This window comes from Halichoerus grypus, chromosome 3, assembly GCF_964656455.1.
Source record: "Halichoerus grypus chromosome 3, mHalGry1.hap1.1, whole genome shotgun sequence".
NCBI classification, from domain to species: Eukaryota; Metazoa; Chordata; class Mammalia; order Carnivora; family Phocidae; genus Halichoerus; species Halichoerus grypus.
In genome coordinates this window covers 119,275,562-119,302,233 of record NC_135714.1, presented here as the reverse complement: position 1 = coordinate 119,302,233, position 26,672 = coordinate 119,275,562, and the positions used below count along the sequence as shown (strand labels likewise).

Below are 26,672 nucleotides of genomic sequence, written 5' to 3'. Positions count from 1 at the left end.
CTTCACTAATGAATCACACACATGTGAATCCACCCCTCCCCTTCTAGGAGACTTGACCTAAGACTTTCCATCAAACTTGAAAAAGCATAGTAAAACAACACGATTCAAAACTATCTGGGTTAAGCATAAAAACAGGCCACAAGCACAGAATAAAATCATCCTCAAAAACCGATCCAAAACAAAGGTGAGTTTTAATACATACTAACCAAGAGAAAGAATGTTCTTGACTGTGGGAGAGGCCGGCCCTACCCCTGGAGGACTATGGTTCCAGACTGGCTGGCAAATAACAGAGTGGAGAAAACTGTGTGACACGGGGCTTTGTCCCACCCATAAGGGCGTAGTATTCTACCAGATAACAGGAAGTTGAAGAATGAACTGATGGGTGGGGGGGAAGGCTGATAAACAGAAGTAAGAGCTTGAAGCTCCGAGAAGAGTTGAGTATTCCTAGACCCGAGTAATTAAAACCACACATTTTCATTCACACGAAAGTGTGTTGTGCACTGGATGAATGGCATCCCCTTCTCTTTTGAAATGATCTCTTACATGTAATCTTACTGACCTTTTTAAAATCCCGGTGCAGGAAGTGTGTGATGGGGGAAGAGGCAGAGAATAAACATCTATCGGGGAAGTCACTAAGCGTCTGTCCCAGTGAGAAAGATGTATTTTATTGCTGAAAATTAAGGAGCATTCAGAAGCATCAGATGAGCTATCTGCCTGTGACGATTCTTTTCAAGGAAAACTGTGTCTGGAGACAAAGGGTGAAAAAACAAACGACCTGATGTTTTTCCTTATGAACACGGCACCCACCTCCAACCCTGCAAAGGCAAGTAGGGGAGGGGAAATGCCTGGGAAGGGACAGGGCTACTTGTTTGTATAATCAGTGCTCTGTTGTTTTACTTTTTCTTTTTTTTTTTTTCCCCTCTTCTTCTCTCTTCAGTTTTGTCCTCTAGTCTCTTTTTCAAGTTCCAACGACATTTGATTCCCACTCTGGTATCTGCTGGGCAAGTTACCACAACCTGTCTGATTTCATGCAACAGGTGGAGGCGATTATGGCAGTAACCACGCAAGTGGGGCCCAGTGGCCCTGCCGTGTCCAGGACAGCTGCTGGGCCACCACTACTGCTGTGGCCCTCTCAATCCCACAGACCCCACAACAAGCATAGAGTGCTCAATTAAAAAAAAAAAAATGTTCACAGCTACCAAGAATCTGATTTTAGGTTTTAACTTCTTAGATATGATTTTTAAACCCTTCATTATGAACATTATCAAACAGAAGAGCAGACAGTACGATGAATAACTGCATACTAGCCTCAATGTAGTAACTATCAGCTCTTTGCCATGTATGCTGGGCACGCATACTTTGCAGAACCATAACAAAGAAGTTATCCCCATTCAGCTACTTCACCCTCCAACCTCTCAACATGCAGCTCCCAGGAATTAGGACATTCTCTTCCCTAGCCACAAGATCATTATCACGCCTCACACAATTAACATTAATTCCCTAATATCACCTAATTCTCACTTCATATTCAGATTGTCCCAATTGTCTCCCAAATGTCTTCCATAGCTGTTTTTTTCCAACCAGGATTTGATCAAGGATCCAATATTGCCATTTGGTTTTTATGCCTCTTAAGGCTCTTTTAATATAGAATGGTTCTCCATCCCCTTTTTTCTTAACACTTTGAGACAATGAATCTGATTTCTAAAAATAAAACCCATCAACTCATTAATATACAAAACATATACCTATATAACTCTCGAAGAGCTCAGAGACCCACATCTCTCTGGCCAGCACATTTCCTCCTTGTAGCCAAATTTATAGGAATTAAAATAATCAAGAGGTTGCCTTGGTGACAATAGAATTAGAACAAAGGAAATCAATTTTACGGTTCAGATGTTTAAAGATACAAAGCTCTGATATCCTGGTGTACCCATTCTTCTTTTTCCACAAGTTTTTAACCAAATGCTGTGTGTGTTTGTAGTTTATCTTTTTATTTTCTTTTTAAGATTTTATTTATTTATTTGAGAGACAGCACAAGCAGGGGGAGGAGCAGAGGGAGAAGGAGAAGCAGGCTTCCCGCCGAGCAAGAAGCCCAATGTGGGGCTGGATCCCAGGACCCTGGGATCATTACCTGAGCCGAAGGCAGACGCTTAACTGACTGAGCCACCCAGGCGTCCCTGTAGTTTACCTTTTTAAATAGCTCCAATTTAGATGCAAAATAGAAATTGTTTATAAATCCTCAAGTGCAAGATTGGGAAAAGCCGAGTGTTCTTTTCCCCTCTTCAGAAGGATATGATTATGCAGTAATTGTTCTTTGGGGTCAAAAATTTGCATTCTTTCTTCCTTATTGTCTTCAATGTGTAAAACAATTAAATGTCACAATACAAGTCACCGTAACTGATCAGAATACTAACAAGCAAAAAGGCTATAGAAACACAGCATTTTAGAGTGAGTAAAGGCCCATTTTACCCAAGGAAAACAGAGGCCGAGAGCCGTGAAGAGCCACGGGAGGAGGCCCAGCACGTCCTAGAAGAGGGTTCGTGTTGCCGGGCTCTGGTCTTCGCTTCTTCACTGCCTGGCCCCTACTGCCGAGGTGCCTTACTCGAAGGCAAACAGCCAGTGAGTAGGATCCTGATAGCCCCATCCCCAGACCGTTATGTTCTCAGTGTTTTCGCGAATATTTAGTACTGCGACGTGGGGAGCAGGGCGGTGTCATCTCTTCCCCACTATTCTGGAAACGCTGGTGTTTAATTGCCTTTATTTCTTTTCCTAGTATTCATAGTCTTTAAAACTTCCTTTGTACCCACCCGGTCAACAGCTTCTTGAAGATGCCCATTACAGACTCGAGGCTGTCCAGATTTCTCTAGAAAAATGGACAAAGAGCCCTTTTCCGGATGTTAAAATGTGTTATCTGTGCTCATAATTCCATTTTCCTAACATCCCTGAAGACTGTGAGGTGAACTCATTCCCATCCTACAGATGAAGAAAGCAGGGACACCTGGGTGGCTCAGTCGTTAAGCGTCTGCCTTCGGCTCAGGTCATGATCCCAGGGTCCTGGGATCGAGCCCCGCATCGGGCTCCCTGCTCAGCGGGGAACCTGCTTCTCCCTTCCCCTCTGTTGCTGCCCCTACTTGTGTGTTCTCTCAAATAAATAATCTTAAAAAAAAAAAAAAGAAGAAGAAGATGAAGAAAGTAAAGGAGGGTCATTTGCATTGTGCCACACAGTGACCGCATTGCAGGGTCACAACAGCTGCCGACCCCAAACCGCACGGGACACAGGACGTACAGCGGAACCCAGCTCTAGCTGTGACTGTGCCCCTCCTTCCCCTGGCCAGGGGCAAGGACATCCACTGCACACTAGTCTCTGAATGGTTCCTTAAAAATGAATGCCCCCCCTTTTTTTTCTTTTTCCTTTTTTCTTTAAAAAGTAAATTTCGCACCCAGATTTGTTTTGTGCTATTAGTTGATGACTCTCTTCTCTGGCTACTCTATGTGTTTGCCTGACGTCCCCCACGTGCAGCCATCTGTTGCTCTCCTACGACCAATAAAGTGAGCACGGCTGCCTTATCAGCATCTGTTTGGAACGTTCCATCAAGACAGAAGTGGGACGATCATCAGAGGCAGGGGACGATGGTGGCCCCACAGAAAACCCGGCACACGGTCAGGATGCATAAGCAATCATGACTTCAGCATGCGCTTCCAGAACCAGAGCCTGTGCACTTCCACTGAGGATGTGGCTCTCTCCCCTCAGGGCGGACTTTAATTCTTAAACAGGAAATGTATTCTCTAGTGGGTATGTTCCTACAAAGCCATTTCAGGAGAAACAAAACAAAGACTTCTTTTTAAGAATTGATCAATTGACCCCACATGACCTTCAGGGTAGAAATAGCTTCTGCAAGCATTTGGGCAAAGGGAAGGGGTAACATCAGAAGTGTTTCAGTTTCTTGGCAACATTGAGGTCCAGGTATTCATCCAGAAAGCTGTTTGCAATCCCCAGGGCGCCTAGGACCGTCAGCAAAGCCAGAGTCCCCAGACTCAGCCGGAAACCGGTGATCCTACAGGACAGACACAAAGCAGAGAGGTGATAACCAGCTGCAGTGATGAAGGCAAGCATTCTGAGGTAGGCTGCTCGTTGCTGCCACCGCCCAGAACTTCCATGCTTTTGCCATTTGAAAATTTTGATTCGTCCCATAAATTCAAGGGGATGCCTAGCCACAGAGGCTGGCCCCTTTGCACATTCAAAGGATGATCAAGACTGGGCAGGATTATTTCCTTTGCAACTTTTTGGAGATTGTGCACAATTCTTGCAAGGATTTCCAGTGTGGTGGCCATGAGTGCACACTAGTGTACACTTTGTACTTGACGTTCCCTTCTTACCCCTAGTTGCTCACAGCCTGGGAAGAACCACGACCATCGGGGCTGCCAATACCCTCAGGAACGCACAGCTAATTCAGACTCCACCTTGCTACTCTTTGCCTAAACACCCAATTCATAGGTTCTCCTTACCTTTTTTTAGCTGCTTCTGAATAGCCCCAGAAATACTGGTGACGGGCATATATGTAGACCAGACCCAGACAAGTAGCAAAAACTACAGAGAGAAAATAGAGAAGATACAGAATCTGATGGCGGTCTCTCAAAATGTGGTATGACAACTGAGAAAATGCTCACAAAACGTGTGTGTGTCCAGAATACACAAACAACACTGACAATTCAATCGTGAAAGGAAAACAACTTAATTTTTTTAATGGGCAAAATATTCGAATAGACAATTCATGCAAGAAGATAAGCAAATGTACCAATAAGCACATGAGAGTTTTTTTCAATATTATTCAACATCATTCAGTATCAGCAAACTGCATCTTAAAACCTCAATGAGAGGACACCACTGCATACCCACTGGAACGGCTAAAATTTAAATAGACCAACAACACAAAATGTTGGCGGTATTGGAATCCTCATACATTATTGGTGGGAGTGCAAAATAGTACAGCCACTTTGGGAAAAGTTCTGGTAGTTTCTTATGAAGCTAAACATACTTTTGACCCAGCAATTCCATTCCTATATATTTACCCAAAAGAAATGAAAGCACATGTCCATAAAAAGACTTGTACAGAATGTTCATTGCAGCTTCATTCATAATAGTAAAAAACGGGAAAGAGCCCAGACACCTATCAATGGGAGAATGGATAATCAAACTGAGATAATCATACTACAGAATACCACTCAACAACGAAAAGACACGGATACTTGCAACAACATAGTGAGTCTCAACATTTTGCTGAGTGAATGAAGCATTGCACAAGAGTACATACTGTATGATTCCAATTATGGAAAGTTCTAGAATGGACAAAACTAAACTATGGTGAAAAAGACTGGACTAGTGTTTGCCTCTGAAAGTGCCTAATGAGGAGGGGCATACGAAGGGGGGGCATAAGAAAACTTTCTGGGGGTGCCTGGGTGGCTCAGTCAGTTAAGTGTCCAACTCTTGGTTTCAGCTCAGGTTGTAATCTCAGGGTTGTTAAATCAAGCCCCACATGCTTGTCCCTCTCCCCCTGCTCCTCCCCCTGCTCGCTCTCTCTCAAATAAGTAAATAAATAAATACAGTCTTTAAAAAAGAAAACTTTGAGTGGTAGTCATGTTCTCCTTCTTGATAGGTATACACTTGTTAAAATCATTGAATGGTACATGTATGACCTGTGCCTTTCACTACACAGAATATAAATTTTACCTAAAAGAAATGTAAAGTGTGGCATGATCCTCTGCCATCTTGTCCAACAGAAAATATCAGTATCTTCCCTTACCATCAGGGACTTCTCTCTTCCTCAGCACCCAATGGATGCAAATTTCAAGAGCCCTCTGGTACACACTTGAAGTCTATCTGTGGGGCTCTGATATCCTGGATAAAATTAAATTCCTTATTTTATTAGATCACAAACCTTTTTTTTAGTTTCTACTCTATACCGGGTATTATTCTAAGGATTGGGGTGAACAGTGAAATAGATACAAGTTCCCTACCTTTACAGAGTTTATCAGCAAAGACAGACAACACGGAGAAAAATTAGAAGAACATCACAGAATTGAAAGTGCAGTGAAGGAAATGAAGCAGGATGGATGGAACAGCAGGGACGGAGGCGGCCGCCCTTAGAAAGGGGTCAGGGAAGGCCTCCTGAGGGGAGGACGCTTGTGTGGGCCCTGCAGGTGAGAAGGAGGGGGCCAAGTGAAGAGATGAGGGGTGGGCACCTGCCTGTGAGGGAGGAAGTGGAGAGATCCTGAAACAGGCTGCAGCTTTGAAGCCCCCCCACCCCAACGTTTAATGACTTAACTCCCGCGAAGCCAATGAGAATTATTCAGGACAATTAATAGGCAACTTAACTTTTCATGAGAAAGAACGAAAATTATGACAGAAAACCCTTTTCTGACAGTGGGCCTCATTCAGCCCATTACAGTGAAATATCCAAAGGGTCAAACAGCAGAGACTGAGTCCCATTATCAAAGGCACTTTTCTTATTAGTTGTTAATGCAGTCTTACCTGACAAGGAACAACCCCCTTCATTCCTGCCCTCAGGGGACAAAAATGTGAGTTGGAATAGAGTTAAGAAGTCTCTCTCTGAAGGACATTTTATCTGAAATTCCTCAGTTGACAGTAAAAATTACAAGAAGACAGTGATGGGGTTGCCTTTGAAAGCAGCTGGATTGGGGTTTACTGCAATCGTAGCCATCAAGTGTCAGACCCAAATGAGGTGATGAAAGTTATCAGAAAGCAAAAGAGATTGAATTTCTCCAACTAAGATATCTGGTGCTACTCTGACCCCCGGTGTTAAAGAGACAGACCAAGTTGGGTTAAGCCTTCAGCTCAGCAAGGATATTCCCAGATGTTTGCAGAGCTGCTACACACAGGAACATTTTTGTGAACTCAAGAAAAGGTACCTGGGTTATTGGGGAAACACCTATAGACCCTGCCTGTACTTGAAAGCCAATTTTCTCCTACACTGATGAATGTCAAGTTGGTCAAATTACTTAACCTGTGATTTAGTTTCCTCATCTGTAAAGTAGGCATTAATTATAGAACCTACCTCATAGGAAGGTTTTTAATCCTATATATCCTGTACATTGGATAGGTTTGAAAATTTATTTATTTTTTTTTTAAAGATTTTATTTATTTATTTGAGAGAGAGAGAATGAGAGACAGAGAGCACGAGAGGGAAGAGGATCAGAGGGAGAAGCAGACCCCCCGCTGAGCAGGGAGCCCGATGCGGGACTCGATCCCGGGACTCCAGGATCATGACCTGAGCCGAAGGCAGTCGCTTAACCAACTGAGCCACCCAGGCGCCCTGGATAGGTTTGAAAATTTAAAACAGTACCTGGCACATAGTGAGTGCTCAATAAATAACAGCTATGATCATTAGGGTGAATTGTTGCAGAGAAACTAGAATTAAGGAATCAGAGTTGAAGACAGAGCTCATGTCATTTTCATCCAGGAATGCCCAGCATACAGTTTGTTCCAAGTTTGGGTTTTTTTGGTTTTTTTTTTTTTACTGAATTAAATTGAAATGAAGCCAAAGTTGGCTTATCTGCAGAACAGTGCTCTTTGATGCACAGAGACATGGATTATTTTGTTTAAAACAATTTCCGGGATCAGTAGATGTATGGTTGCACATCTGTTCCTTAATGGTTCAAAGAACCACAGTCACCATTAGAACAGAGTTGATCGTATTTTTAAAATTACCTTGATTGAAATACCATCCAGCCATCCACAATGTAATCAGAAAGATGGGGTAAAACTCCACACAGTTTTGTCTGCAGGAAAAAATAAAGACATGGGTTATTTTTTTTTTTTAAGATTTTACTTATTTATTTGAGAGAGAAACAGAGATAATAACAGAGAGAGCACGAGCGTGGAGGAGAGGCAGAAGCACGCTTCCCACTGAGCAGGGAGCCCGACGCAGGGCTCGATCCCAGGACCCTGGGACCATGACCTGAGCCAAAGGCAGACACTTAACAACTGAGCCACCCAGGCGCCTCAGACATGGATTATTTTATGAGAAAACTAAACACGAAAACATTATGCTTTCATCTGGAGGTAAATGTCTAATCTCGTCTTATAAAAATATTATAAGAATTACATAAAAACGTAGACGTCTTTTCATGTCAAATGATTCTTCCAAGGTAAGACTCAAACATTGTTTAAATCTCAGATCAGGGCCAGGAAGCACTTTCTTACATGTAAGCCGCCGGTATTAGGAATGAATTCTAGCTCTTTTCCAAAAGACAGACCTTGAGATGGCCCTTATTCCAAGCCTAAAATTCATTCCACATCTTCTCTAAAGAACCCAGAAAATAACACAATTTATATTAATCGGATCTCTTCCCAAAAATTCCTACACACTCACTGCCTTCCTCTTGAGTTATTCAGCAGTTAAAAAATAGTTTAAAAAAAAAAAATAGTTTTAAATAATTCCCCTAAAATCTCCTGAAGTAAATGAGTATTTTTCATTCCCATTTTATGGAGGAAAAAACTAAGTCCTGAGAACACAAGCTGACCAATGCCTTGCAGAGAATCCAAGGTACTGTGTCACCACCAGATTCCAAAGCTCTGTCCTAACATCAAGTCAAATTGCCTCTATTCATAGAAGACTTGGACGGAAAATTTGATACTATTTTAAGCAAAAAGGAACAGTTCTCTGGGAACGATAATTCATCTGCACCTAGCAAAGAGAAAAAAAGATGAATTATATTCATCCTTGCCGTGCTACGCCCCCAAGTGATCTTGGTTCGGTTGGCTGAGCTCCTTGCTGACGGTATCACAACCGGAAAGAACTCTAATGTCATCTGTAATGTCTTGAGTTGATCCTGGTGACAGGGGCATAGTGTAGAGAATTAGAAATGATTCCACATCCCTCCTTAAAGCTTGTGTACTTAAGGTTATGAGGCAACTGGCCCAGAAATAGTTGATACCGGTTCTTGAAGACCTGTATCTTCTAGCTGAGGTCACCGTGACTGGTTTTCTTTTCTTAACTAAAAAAAAAAAAAAAAGTTGTTTTATTTTGCTTTTGCCACCAAGAGGGCAACACAGGGGGCTCCTGAATTTCCTTCCTCCCACAGATACGCTGATTGTATAACCACACACAGAGCAATCCCCTCTGAAAGAAACCCAAAAGCTAACTGACTCCTACAGTGGAGGCAAGACGTTTAAGACTTCCGCTTGAAGCCTGGGCCCCCAAAACCCCTAGCTCTGAAAGCTAATGGGGCTTGCATCCACAGGATTTGGGGGAAGACTCTCGCAGGACAGCGGCAGGATTCCTCCCTTCAAGTGCTTGCCAGCAGGGGCTGTGTCCCTGTGCACCTCCCCTGGGGCTCCGGGAAGTGACCCAGAAGACAGGGAGAGGGGCTGCTGAGGTCCTGGGTCAGCAGGGGTGCTTAGAAGCCATTGAGATTCAGGCAAGGGTGTGTCTGTAACTGCATTTGTGCTCCCTGTGGGTGGGCGGAGCCTGGAGCATTTGGGCAGTTCTGCTGTCCCTCTGTCCCCTGTAGGCAGTTAGTCAGTGTTGGTCCCACCCTGGCCTCAGCTCTTAGTGGTGCTCATTATCCTTTGCTCCTGGCCCCACTTCTGCTCACCTGCCTTAAGCCCTAGTCCCTCTGAAAGGAGGCTCTGTCCATGTCTTAATATCACCTCTCAGAGACTGAAAATAATCTCTTACAGCCAGCCCTGGGGCCTGGCTATTTGCAGATGGTCTTCTCTATAGTTGCCTGCTGAGAATACCAGGTATTGCTTGGTCCTGACATACCTTGCATCCCATTCTGCCTGTTCAGTAGGTCCTCTTCCCGCCCCCCCCCAGCCCCCCCAACATGCGACCATGTCTTTCTGCCACCACAGTTAGGTGGTTCATGCCTGGATGTGTCCCAAGACAGCTTGTTCACAGCGAGTCGTCCACAAACATTGTTTAACTCAAGGGGAGCAAACTCGGAAAATGTGTTCTTAACAATCCTATTGGTGACTAATTACAGTTACATTGACAAGAAAACTAAAATGAAAATCATTTCTGGTCTCTTGTGGACACAAAAGCAGATATCTTCTGTTCCCCTATGACAGGTGATCCTCAGGAAAAGTCTCCAAATGCAACAGGAAACAGTCTTCCAAATGGAAGCGGCTGTGCCCATTTCCCTTCACATGGAAGAGAGGGGGTAGCTGATTACGGCCACTGATGGACTGTCCCCTTTCCTGCATGCCCACACTGAGGGAAACGTGTCTGTCTACTCTTCCCTGGTTAGAGCCCTCTCTGCTCAATAATCCTGTGCTCTTTTGATATTTAAGTTTCCCATAAAATGATTAGGGGAGAAGCTTTTCCTTTGTTATAGGCAGATGTCACCATATGCCTCAAAGTCTACCCAGGGACATTAACAGGAAGAGTCTGTTAGAAAGACAGTAGGGTGACCAATCCTCCTAGTTTGCCCTAGACTGAACATGGGACTTTGAATTTTATAACCAGGACGGTCCCAGATACATTATCTCGGTCTGTCCTAGAGTTTCCTGGGACGCAGAACTTTGAGTAGGAAAGCCTTAGGCAAACCAGAAAGAGCTGGTCACCAGAAAGGATGACCTGAAGGAGCCTATGGAGATTGACTCATTAAAGCTGCTGAAATCCCTCAGGGTTCATCCCCAACCCCAAGGGAGCCCGGCTGTGGGGCCCCGGACTCATGGCCACTGCAGAGTCTCACTTGGACCCAAGGGCCGGCAGTAGTGAGGGCAGTCCCGAACTAAGTCCCGTTTGACCCTGTCTCAGCATGAACTGTGTAGCTCAGTTCACCTCATTTTGGAAAAAAGAATCAAACTGTGGCCTGACAGCCAAATTGGGCAGTTCCTAAAAACACTGGTCTCCAAATTTTGTTGATTGTATAGTTCTCATGGTTGCATAACCCCATTAAAAACAAACAAACATATGTCCTCCTACATGTAGCAGAGGTAGCTAGCTGGCCTCCAAAGTTTGTGCTGTGCAGTAGGGGCTCAGCCAGGGATTAGATTCTGGGCCGTCCTGGATTTGGGCGGGGCCATTTCCTGCCAGTGGAAAGAGAAAGTAAAATATGTCACTTCTGAGCCAAATGGTTAAGAAGTGGGGGTGCCAAGCTCCCTTCCCCCACACACTGGTTGAGCGGAGAGAGCTCTGAGGACATGGATGGGGACAGACCCCTTAGATGGACGGAGCATTGGCCTCTAAAGGGCCATGTGGAAGGCCACTCCACCAGGAACCCCCATATGGGATCCTACGTGACCAGGATATAAACTTCCATTGTGTTAAGCCACTGGGAATATGGGGTTGATCAGTTAGCACAGCTCATAGAATCAACTGGAAAAGAATATCATCTACATGATAAAACACACACAAAATAGAAATTAAAGAATGAGATTTTAAGAGCAAATATAAATAGAAGCTCCCAAATTTCCTCACCCTCACAGCAGATTACTTAGTGCACCCTCAGCATGGACGCATCACTTGGGAGAACTCTGACCTTAAACTCTTCTGAATAGCTCTGCTATGGGGCGCCTGGGTGGCTCAGTCATTAAGCATCTGCCTTCGGCTCAGGTCATGATCCCAGGGTCCTGGGATCGAGCCCCGCATCGGGCTCCCTGCTCCTCGGGAAGCCTGCTTCTCCCTCTCCCACTTCCCCTGCTTGTGTTCCCTCTCTGGCTGTGTCTCTCTGTCAAATAAATAAATAAAGTCTTTAAAAAAAAAAAAAATAGCTCTGCTATTTGGTAGATTTCTAATAAAGGCACAACAGGAGACTGTGTATGACACTCTTGTTCATAGAAAATGTGAACCAGCTACCGAAGGGAAAAACCTGATTAGCTAGAGTACCTTTCTAATAGTAGAACACGTTTAAGAAATAAAAACAGACAAGGCCACTTAAAGGAAGCTTCTTAAGAGGTTTTCCTCTTTTGAGTTTTTGTTTGCTCCTTTTTCTTTCTCCTTCTGTCCGGGTAACTCATTCGGAAGCAGTGGCCTGCCCACCGCCATGAGCGGCTTGCTCTATTAGCAGATGACCCAGCCTCAGTCTGCTGGCTTTTGACCCTGGAAAGTCTTTTCGATTATTACACTGGCTGAGGGTCAGAGCAACAGGTTAATATGCTCAGCAAAGGTTCACAGATGAAAGGTGCTGGAGCTACTCTTTCTATATAGATTCTTAACTATCTGAATTGCTCCTTGTCGAGCAACCCTTGCGTGGGAACACCAGAGGGCAGTTGCCACAGATAGCAGGAGGGCAGGAGCGAACCCCCATTCAGGAGTGCTGCTGCTAAGCACCAGGATGAGCAGATACGGGAGCGAGGCTCGCAGCTCATCCACATTCCTGCTGCTTCTCGTCCCCCCACCGCCTGAGACTCAGCCAGCTTGGGTGACAGAGCTATTTGGTGGTGGCATGGACTGACTGTTGGTGTCCCTCAAAATTCATATGTTGAAGGCTTAACCTCCAGTGTGGCCGTATGTGGAGTAAGAAAGTAATTAAGGTTAAATGGGGTCAGAAGGGTGGGACCCTGATCTAATGGGATTGGTGTCCTTATAAGAAGAGACACCAGAGAGCTCTCCGACACCCCCCAGACTCACTCTGCCCAGCCCCTTCTCTGTCCTTGAGTGCACACACCAAGGGAGGAGATGGCAAGAAGGCAGCCATCTGCAAGCGAAAAGAAGAGAGCTCTCACCAGAAATCCAAGCAGCCAGAACCTTGATCTTAGATCAAGATCTTGATCTTCTAGTCTCCAGAAGTGTGAGAAAACAAATGTCTGTTGGTTAAGCCACCCAATCTGTGGTATTTTGTTCCAGCAGCCCGAGCTGACTAATACAGATGGTTTGTGGAGGAGCTTGCTACAGTTTGAAGAGCTCATCGTTTAGAGTCATTCTCTCAGCTCGGGGACCCCTAGCCCTTTCTAACTCGGTGGATAAGTACACCTTAGGCTTTCAGCTAATATCATATCTAAGATGGGTGCTCTTATAAGAAAAATGGGGATATGGGTACTGTCTCTCTTTAACTTATTTGTACTTATTACAAAAATAGGTGATCCACATTACTTATAATCCCAGTGTTGCACAATACCTGAAAATTTTTCTTTGTGAATTTTCCTTTCTCCATAGTTTCTAGACGTACATTAGATCCACTAGTTTTAATCTCTAAATTTCAGGATCTGAATTCAAAGTAACTATAAAAAGTAAGTGAAACAGCAAAAACAAAAAATTTACAGCTATAGCAGCGTAAGAAGAGGGTAATATTTCTAAAGAATGCCCAGATTCACGATGATTGAGTTTACTTGTGACAGGCTAATTCTGGAACAGGAACTGAATAATTCAATATTAAGCAAATAGGGGTGCATTCAAAGAACCAAGCGAGAGGAAATTCTTCTATCTTACCCAGCACTAATGAAACCATTGTTGGGACACTACATATACTCTAGGCTTCAGGTTTAGAAATAATACGAAAAATCTTAGTCTAAAGAGAACAACCAAAATTTTTTAATGGTTGGGGGAAAAAAACTGAAGAATTATTACTACCTAGCCTCAAAATACAGAGATGAAAGATAATAATGGTCCCCAACTGTATGAAAAAGAGTGGGGTCATTAGCAGCTATTCTTCTCTTCTGGTGAGAATAGAATCAGAGGGAATGTACTTAAATTGCAACAAGATCAAGGTATTACTTGGATCTACTTTTTAGATTTATAAAAGCCTTCAATCTAAAGGGATCAAGGTACTCAAATTAGACTAGATAAAATTTCCTAAGCTTAGCAATAACATGAAGGAATGGCCCTTGTTGAAACTATAGTTGCTTTGTTCACAAGTTTAAAAATGGATTCTGGCAAAAGACTACAAAACTCTAGAGAGAGTCCTCTCTAAGGCCTTCTCTATAGGAAGGGAAGAGGTACTGAATGAGGAAGAGGCCCTGGGCTGGTAATATGGGTAAACTGGGCCCCATAATAATCACCTCTGCTTGGCAAATGAATATCCAACCTGAGGTGAGCTCGAGACAGGAAATAGGTTACTTCCGTGGTGGTCAGAGGGACCTCAAAGTGATTGTTAGGAGATGTCAGTTTCCACTTAGAGATAGGATTAGTCCTAACACCAGGCTTCTTGGCCATACTTAGGACAAAGCAGGAGGAAAAAAGAGTAGGGGAAAAGATAGCATTTCTGATCTAGCCACGATTGTAAGACCCTCAAGAGAGGCTGAAGGACTCAATGCTTTGGTTCAGGAGAGCCAGAAAAGAAAGTGCATTTCCTCTCAGGGATTTGCAGAGCTCAAGAGAGCCTACCCTTGAAGACAAGAATAGCCAAGTAGGCTTTGGAATGACCTGGTTATTCCAGGGGATCCTGCCCTAACTACCTCAGATAAAATCAAAATGGCTTCACTAGCAATGAATTCAATCTGATTTGGCCTGACTTACCTAAACCTTATAGTCTAAGCAAAGATTTGGTCTAGTGCTATGGAACATCTAAGAAGAAATTCAGGGAAGTGAATAGGCCATCCCCACTCACCCTTCAGAGAGAACCCAGGACAATTATTACTATGCTCTTAAGGGTATTTTATGACTCCTCACTCCCTCTGCCCTAATTATTGGCCATTATTTTTTAACCCCTCTTCATTCTGCCGTGATTAATCAAACAGAACAAACAAAACACTTCTAACAAGGAAATTAGGTGTGTATATTTTTTTTATAAACAAAAACTTAAGAGATATACTTCAAAATGGTGTCCAGCTATAGAAGAGAAGAGAGAGGGGGTGCCTGGGTGGCTCAGTCAGTTAAGTGTCCTACTCTTGGTTTCAGCTCAGGTCATGATCTCAGGGTTGTGAGATTGAGCCCCAAGACGGGCTCTGTGCTCAGCGCAGAGTCTGCTTGGGATTCTTTCCCCCTCCCTCCTCTTCTCCCCCTGCTTCTCCTCTTCCTCACTTCCACCCCACCCCGCTCTCTCTCTCTCTCTCAAATAACTATATAAATCTTAAAAAAAAAAAAGAGAGAGCAATAACTTGAAACAAATCAAATTTGTGGAAAGTATAAGAACAAACAGAACCAGAAGCAGCCCAAGGATTGAGCGTGACAGAAGCCCAACACTCCCCAACAGAAAGTTCTTAGATGACAGAAGACAATGTAGGAAGATGTGGAATTTCCTCCTGTGATGGTTTGTATAAATAGTACAGTGTCTCCCAAACTTCAAGCATTAATATATCACTGTCAAAATTTTAGCGTCACCATATAACACTATTTTTCTATAAATCAACTATATTTTTTTTACTTAATTTAGGGAGAATGAAATTTTATGAGTAGAAAAAGAATATCACTTTCTAAATAAAGTATAAAAATAAATCCCATGAGAACAAAATTTGCCAAGTTCTCATTAGATGCTGTTGATTGCTGAAGGCTCAGAGCATGAGACCCTCCTTCTGTCGAATGGAGAATGGATGTTCAAGAGGTGTTGAGAACACATCACGAGGACTCCATGCTAAACATGACAGATTGAACCCATGTTTATTTCTTCTCCCTCCCGAAACCTCACTAAAATGCCAGTAAAGGAAAAAAATAGCTATAAAGTCATCAAGAACAAAGAGAGTGGGATCAGACACAGCAGTGGAAGAGAGATGTTAGCAAATTTCTGAGGAAGGACAGCACTCGGGAACAGGAGCTGAGCTGACAGAGTACAGACAGATGAAGCCTCAGTGCCTACAGAAGGAAGGACCAATGACGACTAAGACCCTGCTCATCCCAGAACCCCAAGAGGCTCGGGAACTGGGGACTCCGGGTACCTTTGAGGCCAAAGGCTGAAAGGGAAGAACTGGTTGACAGACTATAATAAGGAGTGCTTTAGCTCCCCTCCACCCCTGAGCCCCACCCCTACTTCCCCATCCAGGAGATGGGGGGTCTGTTGTCTAGAGAACTCGAACCAGAGAGTCACGGGGGGGCCAGGAATAATGGAGGGTAGGGATAAAATTCTGTACTGAAAACTGTGCACACCTGCATACGTGCAGTGGAAGAACTTTCCTTTCTTCGCTCACCACACTTTCAGGTTTCTAGAAGTGAGACCTATTATACACCTCCTCCTCCCTCACCCTATACTTGCCTGTCCCCACTGGGGGCTTAAGGGTTTTCTCTAGAGAAACCAAACGGTCCCAGAAAGAGAACCGACAGATAATGACATTTGGGGCTCTCCAAAAAAAAAGCTGCTGCTCATCAATCACCCTTTGGTGAAGCTGCCCACTCGGTAAGCCCCACCCATGCACACAGAGCTTCCAATTCATTTTCTGATACTCTTTATTAAATTGGTACAGACAGCCAATCAAGAACCATTGACATTTGAGTAAAGCTTCTAAGATCTCCCTTGCTCAGATTTCTTTGCTGGACCCTTGTCTTCTTGACTTCTAAGGCTGATTCAGTCCTTGCTCCTCTTCTCTCCTTTACCTACACCCACTCCCTTAAAGAGTTCTTCCAAAAAAAAGAGATTTCTTCCAGTCTTGTGGTTCTAAATCATCTTTGTGTGCCAATGACTCTTGAATTTATATTTCCAGCTCAGATCTCTCTGCTGAAATGCAGATTCGTATATCCACCTGCCTGCTATCTCTCTACTCAGATGTGTAAACAATGTACTAGGCTGTTTCGGACGCAACAAGAAAGGATCCAAGTAGCTTAGTGAATGACAATGCTTACAGCCTCTCCTTAGCTGTAGCCTAAGTCACATCTCGGACACAACATGTCAAACAGAACCTCCCAGTCGTCCTCCCAAAACTGCTCCTCCTGCTGCCTTCTCTCTCTCTGTTGTCTCTCTCTGTTGTCTCTTGGGATGCTTGGGCCAAATCTCTGAGGTCGTTCTTGACGCTTCTCACACTCCGTATTTATTATGTCAGGAAATTCTCTTGGCTTTATCCTCAAAACATATCCAGAATCTGACCATTTCTCACCATCTCTACTGCTACGTCCCTGGTTCAAGTTAGCCTCCTAACCGAATTTCCTGCTTTACCAATGCCTCCATGTAGACTGTTCTCAGCAAAGCAGACCAAGGGATCCTTTTAAAATATAGGATCGTGTTACTCCTCTACTCAAAACCTAATAATGACTTTCTGTTTCACTCAGAGAAAAGCCAAAGTCCTTACAATGGCTTTTAAGGCCCTACATGATCCATCCATTACCTTTCTGACTTTACCTCCTACCACTTTGTCAGCTCCTTCTCTCAGCCACACTGACTTCCTTGCTAACCCACCAGGCACATTCCCACTGAGGGTCTTTGCACTGGCTAGTCCCTCGGCCTCAAGGTTTCCTCTGCATGTTCACATGGCTAACTTTTTACCTACTTCAAGCCTTTGCTCAAGTGTCACCTTCTCAGTGGGGTCCACACTGACCACCCTAAATAGCAATCCACCCCTCCGCCCCCTTACAATGCTCTCCTTTTTCTTAACACTTACCACCTCTTGCATAATATAGTATTTTCTTATAATATTACCTGTTAACTTTCTGTCTTCTTTGACTATAAGGTAAACTTCAAGAGGGCAAGGATCTTTGTCTAATTTTTTCACTGATAAACTACAGGAACAGTGCCAGGCATATAGAGGTGCTCAATAGATATTTAATGGGCAAATAATAAATAAAAATGAAAGACAGAGGCTAAAATTGACAAATAAGGAACTTGGAAAAAACAGAAATTATACAAAAAATTTTTTAAAAACATTATCATTAAAATCTTCAGATATAAGAGATTAAACTGTATCCATAAAACAAAAAAGGGATAATTTAATAGCAGCAGCAATAACTGAAAAACAAAGAATAAAAATTAATTCTTAGAAATTAAAATTGATATCTGAATTTTTTTTAAAGATTAGTAAGCAGAAGTTCAAGAAATTTCCCAGAAAGAACAAAAGTCCAAGAAGATGAAAAACCAAAGATAAAAGAAAACTAGATGACCCATCCAGAGGTCAACATAAAACTAATACAGGTTTTAAGAATAAAGGAACAGGGGCACCTGGGTGGCTCAGTCATTAAGCATCTGCCTTCGGCTCAGGTCATGGTCCCAGGGTCCTGGGATCGAGCCCCACATCGGGCTCCCTGCTCAGAGGGACGTCTGCTTCTCCCTCTCCCTCTCCCCCTGCTTGTGTTCCCTCTCTTGCTGTGTCTCTCTCTCTCTGTCAAATAAATAAATAAAATCTTAAATAAATAAATAAATAAATAAAAAGAATAAAGGAACAGAGAAAATGAAGAAGAGGAAATTCGGGGAAAAAGACATTTTAAAAAAATTCTAGAACAGAAAGACGTGAGTTTTCAGGCTATAAAAAAGCCTTATCTATGGTTCAACAGAGTGAAGTCAAACGCCTCTAAGCAAGCACAGCACCATAACATCTTAGGACATTGGGATGAGGGGAAGATCCTAAAGCCTCCACAGTTTCCAAACAAAGAACTGGGAATTATAATGGCACAGAACATCATGACAATATCAGTGGAAACTGGAAAATAATAAAGGAATATTTTCAAAATTCTAAGGTTAAGGATTTTTAACATAGAAATGCATGCCTAACCGAGCCATCAATCAACTGTGAGGCAGAATAAAGGCATATTTAGAAAAGCAAAGTCTCAAAATTTGACCAACTATTCACCCTCTCTCAGGAAACTTCTGCAGGGTATGTTCCACCAAAATGAGAGAAAACCAATAAACAGGAAAATAGGAGATCCAGGAAAACAGGCAATCCAAATCAGGAGGATATGAGGAAAATTCCTAGGATAATGACAGAAGGTCCCACAATGACAGCATGTAGCAGGTTTAAAAAGCATACTCCAGACCGGAGCAGAAAGATGGAGGACTCAAGCAGAAATGATCCAAGAAAAAAAACAAATGGTATTGCTAGATTAATGTATTTGAATGTATTAAGAGAAGATTTTCAGTTCTGTTAAAGATTTGAGGATGAAACTAAGCAAACAAATAAACAAAGAGGCAATCATTAACCCCAGATAAAACAAAAAATGTCACAAGAAGGAGATGAAATCATAGTATACTATTTGACTCAGCTTTGAACATTACTTAGTTAATTACAATAATATAAACATTGGCTATTGGTTTAACTCAACAAAGTGATATAACTGTACTGGAAGGTGGAAGTAAGGAAATGAGGAAGTAGAGAGACATGAAATTTTTTCTTCCATAAAAGGAAGCTAATTGATAATGTCTAAAATTTGTGAATCAATAAATAGCAGTGAAAGCATAATGTTTAGAAATATGGAAGTAAATACCAAAAGTAGTAGTCAGAAGGGTGCCAATGGTTGTCTCTGGGGTTGGACTGGCAGTAAGGAGAGTTATTTGTTGCTTTCAAGCTTGTAATCTCACTTTATTTTCAGACCACGTATGTGTATTACTCTGATAAAAATAAATATTGGAGTGTGGGACAGACTGGCACCAAACCAATGCTTTCCACTTGACATAATCATAAAGATTCAAAGACAGTTGAAATGGAAATGAGTTTCTCATCATGTAGTTCAACATTACTGAAAATCGTATCTTGGGCATAAAGTTTCAGTCAAGTAAGAGATCAAGCTCTGGAGATCTGCTGTACAACACGGTACCTCTACGAACAATAATGTTTTATACATTTAAAATTTTTAAGAGGATATATCTCATGTTACATGTTCTTACCACAACAAAATTTTGTTGAAAAAAACATGTTTAGGCACCTCTTAAAATGAACTCTTCTATTAACATACCACACTTCCAAGCCTGGGGAATAGTCTGTGCAATTCTTGTTGAAGCAAAGAGATGGACAAGAGAACAATGCTGTCAGTTCAAGGATCATGACTTGCCCAAAGTGATTCAAGATGTAACAAAAATCTGAATAATCCAATCATCATTAAAGAAATCAAATTCCATAGTTTAAAATTTTTTCCATAAGGAAAACATCAGTTCAGATCATTTTACAGGCAAATTCTAACAACTTTGAAGGAACACACTCTCCCAGTCTTACTAAAATTCTCTGAGAAAATAATTCTCTAACTCATTCCATGAGACTAGTATAATCTTGATATAAAAGTGAGACAAAGATCATAGAAGAAAGGAAAATTATAGGCCCACGTCACTCATGACATAGATGAAAAATCCCAAAATATTAACAAAAGAACCAAGTGACATATAAATGGTGACACATGCAATGTTTCTAAAAGCACTTATTTTGGGGATGAAATCTAAAGGGAGCCCTAGCATCTGCAGCAGCCAAATTCATGGTGTTTATGGTGGAACATTCTGTGTGCATCTGAAAAGACAAGATGATGAAAATCACTACAAGTATGTGTGAAATGGAAAGCTTTCTCATTCTTACAGGTTTGGGGTTTTAGGAAATGGTTCATGGGCAGAGGGTAAGACTGACCCACCTCTGTTCCACGTGGAAAGGAAAAATAAAGATAGAAAATTGATGTCATAGCTAATCCAGCTGGAGGCTATCGAACTCTCAGGGTACTCAAGGGGCTCTTTAACCAAACTGCCATGCTTAGAGATGTATAGCAGTCTTTCTTAAGATCCCAGCCTTTTCTGTAAGTGTACCCTCTAGGTGGGTAGAGACTCCATGTACTAGATGCTTCAAGCTTCAAGGATCATGAGAAGGGGTTTGGCTGTGAAGCACGGCTTGTTCCAGTGGGATACCTTCTCTGTACCTCTTTCCCCAGATCAGAATTCTCTATATGTGCTAGGCCCAGACCCCAGAAGGGTGGGGGAAGCGTTACTTACTGTGCACGAAATATCCTTTCAAACTCTGGTGACCCAGAGACTGCTGGGGGTGTGACTTTGTATTTTAATCTTGCCTTTCCTACATGCAAAGCAAAATAACCTGCAAGTATATAGAGGGATTAACGATTAAAATGTGGCACATCACTATTGATTAGAAAAACACAAATTTAAATCATAATTAGATACCACTACATACCTATTAAAATGTGTAAAATTAAAAAGACAAATCATATCAATTAAAAAAGAGAGGTAAGGCTCAGCCAGAATTCTCATACACTCTGGGGGGAACATAAAATGGTACCATCACTTTGGAAAACCATTTGGAATGGATTTTTTTAGTTAGACATACATAGACCATATAGCCAATCATTCCACTCCTAGTTATTTCCTCGAAATTAAATCGTATGTCCATACAAATCTTGTACACAAATGTTCACAGCAGCTTTATTCATAATAGCCAAAAATTAGGAACAGCTCTGCAATTGTTAATTTTATTGTGTCAACTATGCTAGGCCATGGTGCCCAGCCATTTGGTCAAACACCAGTCTAGATGTTTCTGTGAAAATATTCTTTGGATGTGATTAACATTTATATCAGTAAACTCTGAGTAAAGCAGATTACCCTTCTTAGGTGGATGGGCCTCATCCAATCAGTTGAAGGCCTGAAGAGAAAAGCCTGAAGTTCCCCCAAAGAGAAAGGAATTCTGCCTCCACACTACCTTCAGGCTCCATACTGCAACACCAATTCTTGCTGGAATTTCCAGCCTTCTAGCCCGCCCTGCAAATTTCAGAGTTGCCAGGCCCCACAATGGCTATGAACCAATTTTTTAAAATAAATGCCTGTGTGTGTGTGTGTGTGTGTGTGTGTGTGTGTGTGTGTGTGTTGTATTGGTTCTGCTTCTCTGGAGAACCCTAACATAAATGTTGGTCAACAAGCTAATGGATAAACAAATTGTGGTATATGTGGTATATCCATATAATAGAATACTATTTGACAGTAAAAAGGAATGAACGATTGACACATAAAACAACATGGATGAACCTCAAACATATTATGCTGAATGACAGAAGCAAGATCAGAAGAGAATAGTACTGTATAGTTTCACTTATATAAAATTCTCAAAAATGCAAATGAATCCATAATGACATAAAACAGATCATTGGCTACCTAGAGAGGACAAGAGCCAGGAGGGAGGGTCACAAGAAAACTTTTGGGAACGATGCCTCCCTGTCTGACTCAGTTTCCCTACTATGAAATGATTATGACTTTGTTCTCCTTCCTTGGCCACATTTGTTGCATTAGATCATCCAAGCCCGATGCCAGAGTCGCTTACATCTGATGACCAGCCCTGTAAAGCTCATTGGCTTCCAGACCCATGCTTCCTCCTTGGTCAGATGTTCTCACCTCCTGTCCTTATCACCCTCTTTCTGCCTCATAATTAACTCTGGGGTCTATGACTTCCCTTTAGATTATTTCTTCTGGTTTCGGTTCCTTACCAGTTCTCTCCAACACAATTCCGGTCTTACTTATTTTAGTACCTACATATCCATTTCCTACTTGCTCATGTTTCCAAACTAGTTTCCTTTAGCGGACCACGTTCCTAGCTTGTGTGACAGTCTTAGGCGTGATGCATTTCCTCCTGAGACCCAATACTATCTCCCCTCTGACAAGTCAGTAAATAGTGAGCCTGGTTCAGTAAGGGCTCGCACAGCAGGCCTCTTCCCTCCCCCTGACTTCCTCTCTGCTACAAATAAACCGTTGCTCAGGATTTAAACGCTGTAGCTGAACATCTAAAGTGTATAAATGCTTAGCTGGAGTCACTCATTCAAACTGCAGTGCCACCCTGAAGCCAGACAGAGCAGGGTGAAGATCCGGAAAATGTGGGACTGAGCACTGTTTCCAGCCCTGGCTAAATCCTCACGAGGCAGCACGATTCTGGGGGGGCCGACGAGTCATGAGCCCCGCTGGAGCCAAAGAGGAGATGTGTCTGCAAAGGGGAAATAGGGAGGCCGTTCTGTACCCTGCTGCCACCATGGCCCCACGGCCTCGGAGAAAACACTTGGTAAGGCTTCTTGCTTCCATCTGTAAGGTGGAAACAATGAAAGATGTGTGCTCCTTGATTTACACGTGGTAAATGGTGCAAGAACCCAGAGCTTCGAAATGAAGCTGTATGTGAAAGCCTCGAAAGTGCCGCCTTCCTCCTGGCTGTGCGTAGCACCTGGCCGCACCCGGCCGCACCTGGCCTCACCTGGCCGCACCTGGCCGCACCTGGCCACACCTGTCTGCAGCAGCGGCGACCATGAGGAACGAGCTTCCGGCAATGGCAGGGGTGTTTGAATGCTCCCCCCACGCCCAGCCCACCCACAGCCCCGGGAAGAAGGAGTCAGTTGGGCCATCGTCTCCCAGAGGAGGAGAAGCCCCTTTCTGCACTTCCAGGTCTGGGGCCTTAGAGAGACCGTGGCGACCGCTGGGATCACATGAGGAGGGTGGAAAGGCTGGTTTACCTTTTCTGGACGGCACCATTTTATTTCCCTCCCTACCAGTCGCCTAAAAACTACTTGGGAATACTCTCCTTTTGCTATGCCTGTCTTTCCTCTTTTCTTCACTTTCTCCGGAGGGATGTATGTATGCTGGGGTGAGTGAATCGAGACACCGCCTCCCCCTGCCCCAGCCATAGCTCAGCTCCTTGACTGTGTGGTTGCCTCTCAGTCCAGTGGAAACTTCTTTCTGTGCGGAAGCAGGGGAGGTTGGGGACTGACCATGCTAAGCACCAACCCCAGGCCAGGCACCCTGGTGGGCATTTCTCACCCAGCGTCCTGCTTAACCCTCTTTGATGAGGACATTGAAGGACAGAATATCCTGGCCAGGGGCACCCAGCTGATAAGTGGCTGAGCTGGACAGATAGGAGACTGTCTGTCTTCAAACCCTGACCTGCTTCTACCATGGTTCATGGTGTCTCTTCTCCATAAACACCACACTTTTGCAGAAGCAGCAAATTCTGGTCCTTAATGTCAACTCAACAGTTCTGTCTTCTCTTTCTCTCTTTCTCTCTCTCCCCGACCCAATCAGTAAACGTTCCCTGTCTACCACTGTTAAAAAAGAGACAACAGGCCCAAAACGGAGTTATCTGCACTAAGCTGATATCACGGAACTGAGCCTTAATCCCTCACTTAATGACGGTTTCAACCTCTCCCAGAAGTGGAATCTTACACCAGCCAATCTGGAATTACCTGGTTAGCACTAGTGAGGCAATCTGCCCGATAGATAAATGCTATCTAAAAAGGTGCCCTTTGCCACAAACAATCCCCCCCTTCTGCCTGTAAGTCTTTCATACTGTACAGCTCTCCAGAGCGCCTGTCTGTCTGCTAGATGGGATGCTGCCTGATGCATGACTCGTTGAATAAAGCCAATAAGATCTTTACAACTTACTCAGTTGAATTTTGTTTTCTAACACCACCAACCACCACGGGCCCAGTCCCCTCTCCTCTCCACCCACTCCCGCCCACCGCCACCTGACCTCTGGCCACAGTTCCCACTGTCCCCTGCACCCACCAGCGAACAGAAGCCTCTCTGTGAGGCTGACAGAGGCTCTGGGGCATCTGCGGTCCCCCTCCTGTGCTCCCGGCAGCACGAGGAAGAGGAAACAGGGATGGTATGCTTCCGTGGAGGTGTATGTGAATCAGTGGGTCAGCACGGGGCGTGCCCGAGACCCAAGTGCTGCTTTAGTTGGCAATAAACATCCTGCTCTACTCTAGAATGTGAATCAAACCACAAAATGTGTGTCATGGTAGCCTATTTTCATAAATACACAAAACACACTGATTAGGCAAGACACTGAACATGCATGCAGGGTGGGACTTTATCCAAAGCTGTGGTCCCTTCATGCTCTGGCCGTCTGTGCACCCTGGCTCTGCACCCCCTTCCTGGGAGGCGCACACTTAGAAAAATAAAGAAATATGCACGGTTGGTTCCTAGTCTTGCTCCCCAGTGTCCAGACCCTTTTTCCCATTTAGCATGTTAAGTTGATATCATAGATAACATGATAAGAATTGAGCAAATGTGACCCCCCCCATGGAGCAAATGCTCTTTACATAACCAGGCAATTGATATACCCAATAATCCTAGTGGGAAGGTGCTTTAAGGTTTCCAATTCATCACCTAACCTGAAGCTCGTATTTCTGCACATTTCTTTAAACCTGATCTGATTATCATACCTACCATAGGCAGTTCATTTTTAAGAAACATTAATTAAAAGATCAGGGTTGGGGCGCCTGGGTGGCTTAGTCGTTAAGCGTCTGCCTCGGCTCAGGTCATGATCCCAGGGTCCTGGGATCGAGCCGCATTGGGCTCCTTACTCCGTGGAAAGCCTGCTTCTCCCTCTCCCCCTCCCCCTGCCTGTGTTCCCTCTCTCGCTGTGTCCCTGTCAAATAAATAAAATCTTTAAAAAAGTAAAATTAGAAAAAATAATAAAAGATCAGGGTTCAAGAAACCACAGCCATGGTCTAAAGCAGGTAAGATGTTTCCGTTGGAACACTCCGAATTAGTGTGGATAGACCTCTTTCATCAGGTTAGCTGGTGCTTTTCTAACACTCATCTGAACTGGGCTGTGGGTTGTAGCCACAAACGTGGCAGAATCGCTGGGCTCAGAGAGCCTACCTCGGCCCCTTTTCGAGAACTATTCCCTGGAATGTTCCAAATCTCTGTCTCCAGGGAAAGAGGCGTGGATGACCCGACCCAGAGTAGACTATGCCACCAGGAAGTAAGTATGAACCTCAAAACCAGACCTCCCTCCCCCTGCCACACACACACACACACACACACACACACACACACACACACACTGCCTGAGACTCTTACTTTGTTGACAGGCCGACAGGACTGAGACAGCAGCCAGCAAGATTGAATGCCCAGCCATCTTTCACATGGAACGTTCTGGTTCAGGGAACTATTTGTCGAAATCCAGGGGATGATAACAGGCACTTTCGACTTTGTAATGTTGACCTTCCTTATAAGGTAAACAAAGCCGGAGGAGAAAAAAAAAAAGGCCGATGCAAACGGCGGGGTGACCTTTGCTCTGGAACAGGAATTGGGAAGGCAGGTCGATCTGGAGCTGCCAGTCACAGATCTCTATCTGGCTGGGTTGCTGCCTCCCGAGCTTGTTGGAAGTCTCTCTCCTCCCTGGCGCTGGGGCCGCTGCTCAGCCTGCGGGATTAGCCAGCCCTCTAGCAGCAACACCAGAAGGTAGACTTTCTTCTCAGCCAATTCGGAACCAACTTCCCCTCCCCCTCTCCCAACCCCCTGGACCCTCGAGTCTCTTCCCCAACTGCAAGGCCCAGCTGAGCCCTTGCTCACTTCTTGTGGGAAAAGAGATGGAAGCATTTACTTAATCCCACTGAGATTTAAGGCTCATTTAAGTGGATTCTAACTTTATTCTCCAGTAAGTGGCAGAACTTAGATTTGAACCCGAGTCCAGCAGATTCCAGTTGTACACCACCCCCATATCCTACTGCCTCCCACTGTCACCTTGACTCTCCCATGGGCATGGTGACCATACATTTAAAAAAATAATAAACTAAAGTGTATGTTCTGAGAAGGAAGAGGGCCCTTGGGGGAAGAAGTGCAGCAATAGTTTAAGTTGACTTTTTTTTTTTTTAAGATTTTATTTGATAGAAAAAGAGAGCGGGGGGCGCCTGGGTGGCTCAGTTGGTTGGGCGACTGCCTTCGGCTCAGGTCATGATCGTGGAGTCCTGGGATCAAGGCCCGCATCAGGCTCCCTGCTCAGCGGGGAGTCTGCTTCTCCCTCTGACCCTCCTCCCTCTCATGCTCTCTGTCTCTCATTCTCTCTCTCTCAAATAAAAAAAAAAAAAGAAAAAGAAAAAGAGAGCAGGGAGGAACAGAGAGGGAGGGAGAAGCAGACTCCAAGCTTAGTGGGGAGTGGGATGTGAGGCTCTTGG

At 43.8% G+C, this 26,672-nt stretch overlaps 1 protein-coding gene across 3 annotated transcripts; it reads right to left on the bottom strand.

The window, feature by feature from the left end:
* Positions 1-662: 662 nt before the first annotated feature.
* On the bottom strand, positions 663-25,922 carry MGST2 (microsomal glutathione S-transferase 2). 3 transcript variants are annotated; one of them, XM_036078952.2, is made up of 5 exons: positions 25,576-25,922; positions 20,719-20,818; positions 7,727-7,797; positions 4,507-4,588; positions 663-4,055 (listed from the first exon to the last, which is right to left on the bottom strand). In XM_036078952.2, exons 1-5 carry the CDS (start codon positions 25,631-25,633, stop codon positions 3,926-3,928), a joined length of 441 nt encoding a protein of 146 aa, XP_035934845.1. In that variant the 5' UTR covers positions 25,634-25,922; the 3' UTR covers positions 663-3,925. The 3 variants fall into 3 exon arrangements, with proteins under 3 accessions (XP_035934845.1, XP_077925376.1, XP_077925375.1); XM_078069250.1 differs by lacking the exon at positions 25,576-25,922 and adding an exon at positions 24,271-24,374; XM_078069249.1 differs by lacking the exon at positions 25,576-25,922 and adding an exon at positions 8,956-9,015 and having other exon boundaries at positions 20,719-20,778.
* Between the last annotated feature and the right edge of the window lie 750 nt (positions 25,923-26,672).